The sequence below is a fragment of the Otolemur garnettii genome, unplaced genomic scaffold (assembly GCF_000181295.1).
Source record: "Otolemur garnettii isolate 467f Iridium unplaced genomic scaffold, OtoGar3 scaffold00070, whole genome shotgun sequence".
In the NCBI taxonomy this organism is placed as follows: domain Eukaryota; kingdom Metazoa; phylum Chordata; class Mammalia; order Primates; family Galagidae; genus Otolemur; species Otolemur garnettii.
In genome coordinates this window covers 4,728,652-4,739,386 of record NW_003852465.1, presented here as the reverse complement: position 1 = coordinate 4,739,386, position 10,735 = coordinate 4,728,652, and the positions used below count along the sequence as shown (strand labels likewise).

The 10,735-nt window shown below is 36.8% G+C and overlaps 1 protein-coding gene across 1 annotated transcript in view; it reads left to right on the top strand.

Annotated features, from left to right (window-relative positions):
* PUS7L (pseudouridylate synthase 7 like) overlaps positions 1-8,254 on the top strand; it is a 22,051-nt gene extending 13,797 nt beyond the window's left edge. Inside the window, exons 6-9 of the mRNA XM_003793547.1 lie at positions 22-103; positions 2,132-2,412; positions 6,395-6,448; positions 7,311-8,254. Of these exons, the coding sequence (XP_003793595.1) occupies positions 22-103; positions 2,132-2,412; positions 6,395-6,448; positions 7,311-7,637 (744 nt within the window). The 3' untranslated portion in view covers positions 7,638-8,254. The remainder of the gene's footprint in view (positions 1-21; positions 104-2,131; positions 2,413-6,394; positions 6,449-7,310) is intronic.
* The last annotated feature ends 2,481 nt before the right edge of the window (positions 8,255-10,735 follow it).

The following is a 10,735-nucleotide window of genomic DNA, read 5'->3' as shown; positions in this document are numbered from 1 at the left end:
ACGTTTGCTTGATTTTTCAAGGTGAAGGCCATAAAATTATTTCTTACACCGGAAGACTTGGATGATCCTGTAAATAGAGCAAAGAAGCATTTTCTTCAAACTGGTATTTAAGTTTCTTTATCCTCTACATAGCCTTGTAGATACATGATATAAATTTTATATCAGCAGGGGAATATTCACTGCGACATCAATGTGATGAGTAATCGATGTAATTTATTATTTCCTGAAGCATTTTATTACATCACCTAGGCACTTTGTTTTTGGCTGTATTTGGGGTCTTGGCTATTCTAACTCTTGTTTGGGGCTAGAGATGAGGAGAGAAATAGTCTCTTAGTTGCTCTTTTTTATTTCAGAGTAATGTAAGGGTACATTCGAATAGGTCCCATTGTCAGCATTTGTAAGGTAGAGTCTAAGTCGTGGCTGAGTCCCTCCCCTAGGAGCTGTGCCATGGACCCCTGCCCTGTCCCCAGTAGATGAGAGCTTCCTGCACCTCCTCCCCGGATTGGCCTTCTGGAATTCAAATGTGGTTTTCTTTCATGTGGGCCTATAGTTGTTCATCTACTTGTTTCAAATTAGTATTGCGTAAATGGGATGCTTGCTTGCTTTTCTATTCCTGAGATACTTTGCTAAGGGGAAAAGGGGAATGTTCTTCAGTTTTTTTTGACCAAAATCTTCCTAGGAGAGAAGAGTTCCACATTTTAAACTTGTGCCCGAGGTGGTTTAATCCATTACAACTGGAGGAGGTTCAAATATAAGCTAGATACAAGTTTATTTGTGGTATTCCAGACTTTACACGATATTTTTGATCTATTTGCCAATTAACCCTGCCTGTCAATTTTTAAAACTTTAGATCTGGTGGCATGTATATGTATAGAATTCTTGATGGGAACCATTAACAAAAAGGGGTTATGAGTGTGGCCAGAGTCAGACTGTGTGGGGTTAACTCTCAATTTTAATACTTCCCAACTGTACGTACGGTCTGTGCAAGTGATTTAAAAGCACTGTTTCAGTTTCCGTCCCTGTAAATTGAAGCTAATCGTGCTACTCAGAGTCTGTTATGGTGTTTAGATGAGCTAGTCAAAGTAATACTTTTAAAATAGTACTTGACACATACCACATACTGTATATATATTATTTATATTTAAGTAATAACAACAGCAACCACACCACTTCAGGTTCATTCAAATATTTGATAGACATGCATGGATATGCTGAATTTCACTTACACTGAAATAAAAGATGTCATTTTTCAAATATCCATTATTTTTAATTTGGTCTATATTACACATACATAATTATAGGAGAGTAATATTTTTGTAGTGCACTATAATGTATACACAGTGTGAACATTTCTGTTATGAATAATTTAATAATAAAGAAAAATTCAAAGCAACTTATTATTTGTATCTATTAGAGACTACTGATGATTCTTAAACTTTAACATGCATAAGAAACACCTGGTACATCTTTTCAAATGCCAATTCCAAGGCCCTATGTGCATAAGTGTCTTTGCAGTGGAGTTCAATAATCAACATTTTCGAATGTATCTCATTTACAAGGCCCAGTAGTATCCTTGAAGGTTGCAAATCTCACAGAAAATTTCCTGTATATGTCCACAATAGCTCTTTAAAAATCTTTATACTCTCCTAGGTCAGTGGTTTATTTCCTTGGGATTTTGTTAGTTTGTTTTGACTGTCCTCTGAATATCTTCCAAGTTTATGTCTGTTCTGAAGTAAGGAACTCTGGCAAGCCATTACTAATGTTGAACCCACCCTCCCTTCCTTCCTTCCTTCTTTCCTTCCTTCCTTCCTTCCCTTCCTCCCTCCCTCCTTCCTTCCTTCCTTCCCCCTCCTCCTCTTCCTTCTTCCTCTTCCTCCTCTTCTTCCTCCTCTTCTTCCTCTTCTTCTCCTCTCTCTCTCTTTTTCTTTCTTTCTTTTGTTCTAAAGCAGAAAAAATGGAAGGAGGGGATGAATGACCTTTTTGTTTTTGAGTGTTGGTGGGTTAACTGGTAGTTCTGAACATCATCTTCATATCCTTGTACACTGCCTCTCATTTAGAGAGCATAGGAAAGGCCTTTATAACAGGCCTTTAAATGAGAGAGGCTGACTGTCTGATTTATTCTTCATTTCAGAGGATGCCAAAAGCACGCTTTTGTTGATGCCTGAGTTCAAAGTTCGAGAGAGAGCGTTGCTGGAGTCCTTGCATCGCTTTGGCCTGACGGAGGAGGGTTGTGTCCAGGCGTGGTTCTCTTTCCCCCACTCCATGCGCATATTCTACATTCATGCCTATAGCAGCAGAATTTGGAATGAGGCGGCGTCTTACAGACTTGCCACCTATGGATCAAGGGTAGTGCAGGGTGATCTGGTTTGTTTGGATGAACTTACTGATGATGAACAGCTCCCAAATAGTAAAGTAAGTATCATTTCATCAGTTTTCCTCATCAGTCACCTCATCAAGGTCACCTCAACAAAGTCACCTCATCAAGGAACATTAGTTTTCCTAAGCCCTGATTTTAGAATCATTTAAACATACATTTAGTTATTTTTAACTTATGTTGACTCATCTCCTGCCTCTACTCTGCCATCAGTTGAGGTTTAACACATGCCAGTAAGTAGAAAAATAAAAATAGGCAGTGATATGGAAGTGAAAGGTACAAAAGGAGTAAAGATTCTTTCTTAAGAACACTTTTTTGGGGGGGAGATTGAAGTGGAAGGATCCCTTGAGTCCAGGAATTTCAGATTGGCCTGTGCAACATAGTTAGACCTAATCTCTACAAACAATTAAAAATCAATTAGCTGGGTATGGTGGCGCATGTCTGCAATCCTGTCTACTGGGAAGGCTGAGGCTACAGCATCGTTTCAGCCCAGGAGTTGGAAACTGTATATGCCACTGTGTTCCAGCGTGGGTGACAGAGCAAGTCTGTCTCTTGAAAACAACAACAAAAGCACATTAAAAAAAAATATACAAGTAGTGTGCAAAATAGACCCTATTTTAAAAATAAAATGTGAAACCTTACAGATGAGGTGCCATTCCTGCCACCCCACTACTGTGATCCCTGCGTCTTCCCCCAGAGAATTAACCTCTGCAGTTTGTCATGCATTTCTAAACCTTTCTCTCTGTTTTCACATAAATGTCCGCAGAAACAGATTATTGTTGTATTAGAATAGTAAAAAAGAAAAGAAAGGAAAAGACGGGATTTAGAGGCTCAAAACTTAAAATATGAAAAGGAAACATAAAAAGATTTTTACGTGTATAAGAATGATGTACAGGCCGTGGAATGTTATGCGTGCCTCCTTTCTGCAAGTGTGATTTTATGTGAATGTGATTTTATAACTTGCTTTTTTTCCTCTTAACAATGTCTTGGAGACTTTTAGAATAATGGAATTGTAATGTAATTTATGTTATAAAAGTTGGTCCTTTCATTTCCTCCCTGGCTGAATATTTTTACTTCTGTGGGTTTTAACTCATGAAATAGGATTCCATAAATCATGCAGTGAAATTCATCTTATAATTCTGTAATACAAAAAATAAATGATTCCCTAATATTAAGTTAGTCTCACAAATGAGGTTTAAAAATGAGTGAGAGAATTTGAGTAGTACTTTTATATGTAACATCATAAGACCAATGAATTTTACAGCAGGAAGGATTTTAGAGACCCTCTTTTTTAACTCCCCATTTTTGAGAAATGAAAATTGAGATGCATATGACAGAAAAGATAAATTCATTGTCACACAGGTAGCAGAACTGGAACGACCCAGCTGCCTGACTCCAACTGGTCTCCATGGAGAAACCACGGAGGATAGAAAGCTGTCAGCATCAAGAGCTACAGCGTGGCCCAGTTTTCAAGAGTAAACAGTAGACCTAACTCTACATAAAGGAAGTTTTGTCTATATTAACAGCATGTAGTTCTATGTGTATGAATTAAGATTTTTTGGTTTCAAGTAATAGAAACCCACCTTAAACAACAGTAATTTAAGGAAGAATTGACAGGAATTTACTCGTCCTTATAACTGAAAGTCCGTGACTGATTCAGGCACAGCTGCGTCTTGGGGCTTCAGTGGTCTTATGTGTCTTTTTCCATCTTTCTGCTTTCTCCATCCATGTTAGATTCATTCCCAGTATGTTTTAAACCTTTTTTAGTAAGATGGTTATTAGCAACTCTGGGCTTATTTATTTATTTTTATTATTTTATTATTTTTTTCTGGGCTTATTTCTTATAATTCTAGACTTATTTCTCAATAGGAAAGAGAGCTTTTCTTTCCTAAAAATGTTGACAAAATCTGAAATCGAGTGTGGGTGGCTAGAAATGGCCTGGCTTGGGTCACATGTCCAGAACCACATCTAGATGTATGGCTGGAGGGTCAGCCTGGCAAGGCCTGTATTCCAGGGCTCCTCCCTGGGACAATCCCACCGAAGCCACATCTGAGAACTGGGGATGGCCCCCTGGAAAACTTGGGTGCTGCTAACAGAAGAGAGGGAATAAAGTTGGTGCCAGTCAGAACAACAGGTGTCTGCTTTACTGTTTGTGTAAGTGGCTGATTTATGACTATTTACATAAGGAAGTGATTGGTAGGAGACAGGGTGTATTACTACAATGGTCATTTAATTGTACACAGGGTCTCAAACTCTGTGTGAAAAGAAAACTAGCAACAAAGTAGGTTGTATTTTACCTAATGGGAGGAGGAAAGATATGTCAGTGATCTCCTTTTGATAAATAATGAAAATCATAGGGTTTTCTAAACATCTTCCAGAAAACATGTCCATCTAATTCAGGCATCCTCAAACTACGGCCTTTGGGCCACGTGCAGCCCACCTAGGACATTTATTCAGCCCACCGGGTGTTTTTGCCACAGCTGTCTGTCCTGCTTAGCAGCTGACTTGTCCCGGGCCTGCAGTCCAGCCCTCCAACAGTCTGAGGGACAGTGAGCTGGCCCCCTGTTTAAAAAGTTTGAGGACCCCTGATCTAATTATTACTTGGGCAACACATTATTAAGTCAGACATTTCTAATTCAGAATTTTAGATTACTTTTACAATATAAAGCAGCAATCTCTGAAATGCATGTGTTTTATAAGATTTTATTTGTTCCAAAGAACGTATGCAAGGACAGTTCTGTGATCAGAATTATACCTGCTTTTCTTTTGAGAGCTGTAGAAGAAGAGAGAACATGTATTAGTTGGCTCTGAGAAAGGAGAAGGCAGGACTCAGAAGCTCAAAATGTGTAAGATGAAAAGAAAAAGAAAAGATACAGATTCCTAATGAATGGTATATGGGGTCTATAGTGTGTATCTATAATAAAAAAATGTGGGAAACTACTCTGATTCCCTCTTTTAATAGGATTACTGGACTAACAGGTGTATATTTCAAGTAACTTACCATTTTCTTATAATTAAAGTAGAGAAATGTGAGTTAGACAGTTAAGAAGTTGGGGGAGCAGCCCTACAGGAAAAGCACGTTCCTTAGTATCCGTGTGATGTCAGTTTGGAGGGAGGTCCCTAAGATGCAGCACCATGTCCTATACTGGGCTGTGTTTGTTCAGTATTTTCATAAGTTACTTAAAGCACGGTATTAGAGGTGTGCTGTGCATCTGTGAAAGACAAAAAGCTAGAAATAACGAGGCTGTAGACGTCCTCCTCGGATGTATGTCTCCCCTTGCATTTTGGTCACACCACATCTGGACCACCACATCTGGACTTAGCCATGTCTGAGGGTAATAGTCAAGAAGAGGTTAATAAACAAACAAACTCAAATGTAAAACAAAAATACAGGAGGGATATTACTGATCAGATTGGGGAGAACCGAGGCAGAAGAGGCAGCTGTGGAGGGGCTCTTGTTCTAGTTGTGATGGATGCTTTAGGAATTTTAGAATACTGTTATCCTTAGGAAGAGGTGAGAGCTCCCATTCTTCTTGAGCTTTCACGGACAGGAGAAATCAGAATTATTAATTCTGTGATATCTCAAATCTATCGCATACCTCTCTTTGTTCTCCTACATTTGATACCTTTTACTTGCTACTCTATGAAACAAATATTGAAAAGCACCACTCCTGCAAAGAGGGTTCTGATAGTTGTTTGGGGCAGAAGTTAGTGGGGTGGGGCAGGGCTGGTATTACGGAGGCCGATTTTTAATTCAGCGTAATAAAAACTTCTGCGATTTAGAAAAAGATTGCTGGTGACTAAAATGAAAGGATTGCCTCACATGTTTCCAACTTGGGTTTTTGGTAGTTAAAGCAGGAAGAATTCTCCTAATTTTTGTGTAGTTTACTCCTTCAAGAACAAATTGTGAAATAAACTCACATAGGTATATGTATATTCAGCCTAGGAATGAAATTAGATGTAACAGATCTATGGACATTTGGGAATCATACGTATTTTCATTATGTTTCTTAAAAATAGGTTCATCTGGTAACTGAGGAAGAGGAGGCAGCTAATACATATGCAATACGTCAGGTAAGTTTGTTTTAAAATTACTGTCCCTTAGCTCTAAGTACAGACATTGTTTGCAGAAGACAAAAGGTTGCACAGGCTGCCTCCTTTTTTACATCTTTTGAATTAAGGTAGAATTTATATTAAATCAAATTCACTCTTTTTAGTTTGTAGATGTACAAATTTTGATGAACACATTGCTGTACGACCCCCACACAAATCAATATAAAAACAGTTTCATCTCCTTCATCAATTCCCTGTGTCCCTTTGTAGTTGACCCCCATTTCCATTCCCAGCCCTGGGCAACCCCTGGTCTGTTTTCTGTCACTCTGGTTTTGCCTTTCAAGGAATCTCATTTTAATGGACTCACATAGTACATGGCCTTTTGTACCTGGCATCTTTCACACAGCATAGGGAATTTGAACTTTATCTTATGTGAGTTTTTTACCTTGTTTTTTTTTGTTCTGAAAACTAGATAGAAGTCACCAGCCAAGGAGGAAAATCCCCCCAAATGCAGTTTACTCACATGCAGCTAAGAAAGTAAACTGCATTCTATTTGCAGCTGCTTGTTTGCTTATCCCAGATACGGGATTGAGCAGTAGGGGTTACTTTTTTTGATGCAGAAAGTCGACGCATGACTGTTTAGAGGTTAAGTCTTTCTTGGCCAACTCATGTACCTAAATTTTGTGAATAGTGGTTAGTCTGATATTTGGCTTGAACTGGTTGCCTTCATTATTGTGAGTTCTTGATTTTAGTTAGCTTGACGTTCATGTTTATATCCTGAGACTGTTCTTACAAATCCAGGTCCTGTATAGAAGTAAATTTAAAATGTGATCACCTATCTTCTGAAGGCCATTTCCCGTATTTTCCCACTTCTTTTCGACAGGTGGTTCTTCCAGTACTTGGATATAATATTCAGTACCCAAAGAACAAAGTAGGGCAGTGGTATCTTGAAGCACTTAGCAGAGATGGACTAGCAACATGCAAGTTTAAAGTGCCTACTCTGAAACTGAACGTTCCAGGATGCTACAGACAGATTTTGAAGCATCCCTATAATCTCTCATACCAGCTAAAGGAAGGTCATGACATTGATGTCGGAACAGAAGGGTCCCACATCAGTAAAGCAACCTTATCTCTTTTGATCTCTTTTGACCTTGACAGTTCCTGTTATGCTACAGTTTGTCTGCGGGAAATGATGAAGCATGATGTTTAAAACTGATGCCCTTGATATACTGGTATATATGTCACTCTTTGAAGGAATGGGAGCTAAAACTTATCGTGCATCTACTATGGGCTAAGAGCTTCATAATTGCCACTGCCTCTAATTTTCATAGCATCCTGACAAGCTGGAATCTGATGCTGTAATGTTCCAGAGGACATGTGTCTTGAAAGTGTCAGGGTCTGAATTTAAGATCCATCTGACTCCAAAACCTGGTTTCTTTTTTTTATATAATGTTTCAGTGACTGTTATTCTGTGTTACAAAAGTTACAGTCTTTTTTAAACAACTAGCAACATATAACACTGTCAGATAACATTTAGGGAAAAAACTTTGTATTGTTACTTTCATATTCCCTAGCACCTTACTTAGAACAGTGGTGAAACAAGGTTGCAGTGAAAGCTATGGTTGGAGAAAAAGATAGAGGAAGCATTTGGCTAATGATTATCGTTATCCTTGCCTATTTTTTAAATTATTGATCAGAACAATATACAAGGAAAATACCATCCCTCTATTTGGAATAACTATTCCAGGGTAGTTAATACCTTTTTAGGAGATAATCTTTGATGAAGTTTGAAATACATTTTTTATACAATTTCTATATTTTGACATACATTGGCTATCTTGACTTCTCATTATTTTTTTAATATATTATCTAAAATACAGATTTTAGAGTCAGACAGATCTGTGCTCAGACTCTAAAGCCTGATGTTTACTAGTGACTTTGGGTATATTATTGATTGTGGGTCACTTACAGAGTCAAGACACTCTCTATGTTGCTGGAGGAAGAAAACATTTTCCCATTTGAAAATTTTAATGATTGTTGATTTAACTGTGCCATATCTTAAATCATCCTTGAGCATTTTTTTAAAAAAAAATTCTTTTTATTTTTTAATCTTTTTTGCAGTTTTTGACCGGGACTGGGTTTGAACCCACCACCCCCGGCATATGGGACTGGAGCCTTACCCTTTTGAGCCACAGGTGCCACTTCATCCTTGAGCATTTTATATTAGTTATATTTTAGCGGTGTAGGGTGTGACTATTACATCTTGGGAATATCTGAGCATTTTTTCACTGTTGGTAATGTTATATAATGATGAAATTTAAAAATCAGCATAGAACATTGTATATTTGTGATGTGGCACTTTTTATACTTTAGTATGTCTGACTGGGGAGCTATGAGCATATTAGAATAAAATTCAAAAGAAGAAAAGGAGCTACATGCAATGCAGAATTTGACTATTGTAGCCTTTTTATATGTAACAAAATAAAAAGTTTCAAAGTCCATCATGAAATAGCTAAAGTAAATAAAATGAGATGTTCCAACTTATTGGCAAAAAATATAGTTATTAAAAATAGCCCCATTTGAGGTTGGTGCCTATGGCTCAAAGGAGTAGGGCGCTGGCCCCATATGCCGGAAGTGGCGGGTTCAAACCCAGCCCTGGCCAAAAACTGCAAATAAAAAAAAAGTAAACTAAAAATAGCAATGAATATTTTAGTTAAATGAGAAATGTCCCTCTAAAGAGGAACACATGTATCACACATGCAGTAATACACCAAAACCGCTTTTACAAACCACAGACATGTTAGTGTCACGATTCAAAGCACAGAAATTGGAGAACTCACCTAGTTTTACCCTGGCTCTGCCGTGTATAGCAGCGTGTCCATGGGCAAATTATTCAAGCTCATGTGCTTCAGTTTCAGTATCTGTAAAATAGTGGTGTTAATATTACCTACCTCAATGGATCATTGTGAGAATTTTCTGAGTTAATATATGTAATGCAGCTTTAAAAAGTGCCTGGTATGTAGTTATTGTTCAATAAGTTTCTGCAGATGCAAATTTGAAAGAAAAACGAAAAGAAATGAAAATGCCCTTCTATTAAGATTATGGGGTATTTTTTTTTTTAAATACTAAAATTTTTCTGTTTGGTCATTATGTATTTTAGCAATAAATAATTCTCAACATGCAAAAATTGGATATGTGAGTATCTTTTTTTTTAAATTTAATTACCTTTGTAGTTTTAATGTGTATTGGGAATGACATGAATCCGTACAAAATTAATTCATGAATCACATGAATTAATTTTGTTGTATATGATAAATTATATCCTATTAATGTAGTTATAAAATGAATTATATAAATTACTAAATCCTAATTTTCTTTAAATGTTGAGTATTAATTAGAAAAAAGGAAAGAAACTATTTAAATGTGCTGTCATTGATTATTATTTTCTTTGCCTGTAGGTGGCACTATAATTTTAGACATCTTTATTTATTTATTTGTCTGTGTGAAAAGGGTCACTAATTTATTTCAAGTCACCAAAAAATATATTCAGTGCTTTTTCACATGGAATAATGTTTTATTTATCAATAATATTTTATGAGTTAATTTTTTTCAGTTTAAGGACTTTATTAATGTACTTTAGAGCCTCTGATGACCAGTCACCTGGGATTTTGTAGTTTTTCTAAAGCATCTCAGACCATCCTGAGCATGTCCCTTGGATTAGTTTTACAATGAAGGCTGCATGTGAAACTGAGCAATAGTACCTAAGGATTAGTAAGGTGAAACAAATTGAGGTATTTTTATTAAGATAAAAAACAACTGGATGTTTTTTGAGTTATAAAGAACCAAAAGCCATGTTTAACTTTTGATTTCAGTAACATCTGCTGATGATCTGTTATGCCAGTGTCTCTCACCTTAATCCTTAAACCCCCTCTGTGTAGAGGTAGCACTTTTCTGTATTTCACAGAGTAGAAATATATCTGAGTGGTTTATTGACCTATTTAAGGTCAAACTAGATAGTATGTGGTTGAACTTGGTTATGCTTTCGATTCAGTACCATTTTCCTCTACCTCATATTTTTGCTTTTAAAAACAAATTTTTAAATACTAACTTTCATTTCTACCAACTTGATTTTACTTGTCATTGATTTAATAGACATATTGGGGCATGTCTTGAGAGAAACAAGATTCCTTTTGAGATTTTGAGAAGTAAAAGTAATTTGGGACATTTCCTTATCATATGTAGGTATTTAGCAAATCCCCAAATCATCTGGGGTCTTCCCCAAATCTTTTGGGATTTGTATTACAGTAA